We start from the raw sequence: 2136 nt of genomic DNA, 5'->3' as shown, positions 1-2136 counted from the left end.
TGTTAGCATTTTTACGACAAACGCTTTTAAAAAAGTGAAAACCAAAAACGTTCTTATAACCATCAGTTGCATCAAAATATTGGAAATTGTGGAGCTGTCAATCTGCTTTGACACAATTGACTGCTGGCTCTGCAGACTCTTCTCTCCAGGCCGACTTTTCACACAGACATGCGTTTTGCTGTTTTCACTTCCTCTCACCGTCATAGTTGGTCCCTCCTCCAACATCACAGCAAACGGATTGGTCGTACAAAAAATTGTTACTTCTTTCCTCAACACTAGTCGCAGCAGCTCTCCACTGGTTTACTACCCCTAATTTTATTCATTCCAGTTGACTATCTCGACATCGGCCCTATGCTGAGCAAGGCTTATCTCACCTCCAACAATAATTCACTTGACTTTATGCCATTAACTATTATTTTTGACTCACGGATATAAAACTTCTCTCCTTTCGTAACTACGCGATTTGCCGGTATTGGAGAGATTTCGTTCCACACTACAATATGAACAGCTTCCTGAATATGCCCAAAGTTGATGCAGCAGCACGTACCGATATCCTTCAGAGTATAAGCAAACTTCATGCCAAACTGTATAAGTACACTTCTGTAAAGACTTCTGCCCAATTCACCATCTCGCTACCCCGTGCCCTCACCAGCCATATTGCCCCTGTCCTTCCTTTGTGCCTGGTTAATAATTACGAGTTGACAGCTTTAAAGCACATTGACAAGAGCAGGAAAGAACTGCCCGAGAAGGAAAACGAGATGGCAATGCTAACAGATGCAATAAGGTTAAGAGAACCACGTGCAGAGAATCGAAGCATCGCTTTGCACTGGACAATGATTAACAGCGAGAATGGTCGCTATTACGATTGCCTGTCATCGGTGTTCCAAAAGATAAGTAAACTCGGATTGAATTCATCCGAACTGGAACACTTTTGTCTTCACAAACCCCTCCAAATTGCATGCACGCGTGTTCAGGCATTAACATTTTGTTCTGCTTCTGACACGTTGAGTTAGGCCGGGTTCATCGTTCCTATATCTCACATCTCGATGGAGGGTGCACCTGCTGGACGAGGCTGCACTGCAATGGACTGCTCCCCATTTAACTGTAATGGAGCATACTTACCACTTAGCATTGCGTAGCAGCAGCGATGGTGGTAGTGTAATGTTGTGGAAGCCAGACCAAAGGAGCAGCTTAGCAGCTCGCAACAAATATGTGCACCTGAGACGTACTGTTTGAGTTTGCATTGTTCGCGGTATTAAATACCAGTATAGCATAATAATTCAACGTAATTTGCACATGATGGCTGCGAAGTCATCAGTTACATGCATCCACAGCTTGTCTGGTCAATCAAAGCAACATTGAACTTTATACGCTTTGATTAGGGCTAAATCGTGTCGGCATATCAGGCGCGAATGTGAAAGAAACATTAAAATAGTTGCTTTTTATTTATCTAGCTATTTTTTAGGGCAAAGCCTTCGCTGAGGCAATATTTTCCATGTGGCGCCAAAAAGTATATAAACAGAAAAGAGTTATAAATATACAGTGATTCTGCTTAGGAAAGGCTTTTGGATTTTCAATGTGGAAGAAAGATTAGACTACTCGTGATAGAGTAAAATCGCCAGAGTTAAAATGACCTCTTATTACCGAGGCCAGATACGTCCAACAAGTGCACTCCATTAAAGTATTGTAAAGATGTGGGGATGTGAAGGCGAAACAGCAAAGGCTCGTGAAGACGAACCATACATTAACGTGATAAAAATAACTGTAGTGTGAATGTGGAATCCTTGCTCACAAATACTTCGATATGGCAGTCCTGACTGTTTTGTTCGCAGTTGTCCAACACATGAAGAGCAAAATTGGTAGTGATAGTCGGTAGAACAAGGCTTTGAAAGTGGAATTAATGCAAACATTGACTTATTTTTATATTTTTACCGTAGGATATGTCACATTATCTTCTGTGGATTAGGGCTATATCTTGCAGGGTAGTCAAGGTTAGCTGCTAGCAAAATATGCCTCTTCTCTCAAATTGGGCTAAGCGATTCCAATTGCCTTGGTGAAAAGCTGCCTTCCTACCTTCCAAGTGCACAATCATCTAGCCCTTCCCTACACAACTAGTAAATCTACCTTCGGGATTGA

General features: G+C 42.0%; 1 protein-coding gene across 1 annotated transcript; it reads left to right on the top strand. All coding sequences in view use genetic code 11, as the record gives it.

The window, feature by feature from the left end:
* Positions 1–500: 500 nt before the first annotated feature.
* EGR_10675 (hypothetical protein) lies at positions 501–1013 on the top strand (the record flags this gene model as incomplete). The annotated part of the gene is made up of 1 exon (XM_024499924.1): positions 501–1013. The coding sequence occupies one exon, from the start codon at positions 501–503 to the stop codon at positions 1011–1013; it is 513 nt and encodes a 170-aa protein (XP_024345658.1).
* Between the last annotated feature and the right edge of the window lie 1123 nt (positions 1014–2136).

This window comes from Echinococcus granulosus (genome assembly GCF_000524195.1).
Source record: "Echinococcus granulosus chromosome Unknown EG_S00250, whole genome shotgun sequence".
Lineage (NCBI taxonomy): Eukaryota > Metazoa > Platyhelminthes > Cestoda > Cyclophyllidea > Taeniidae > Echinococcus > Echinococcus granulosus.
Note: the sequence above shows the minus strand (reverse complement) of the source record. Positions and strands in the feature narration are given on the sequence as shown.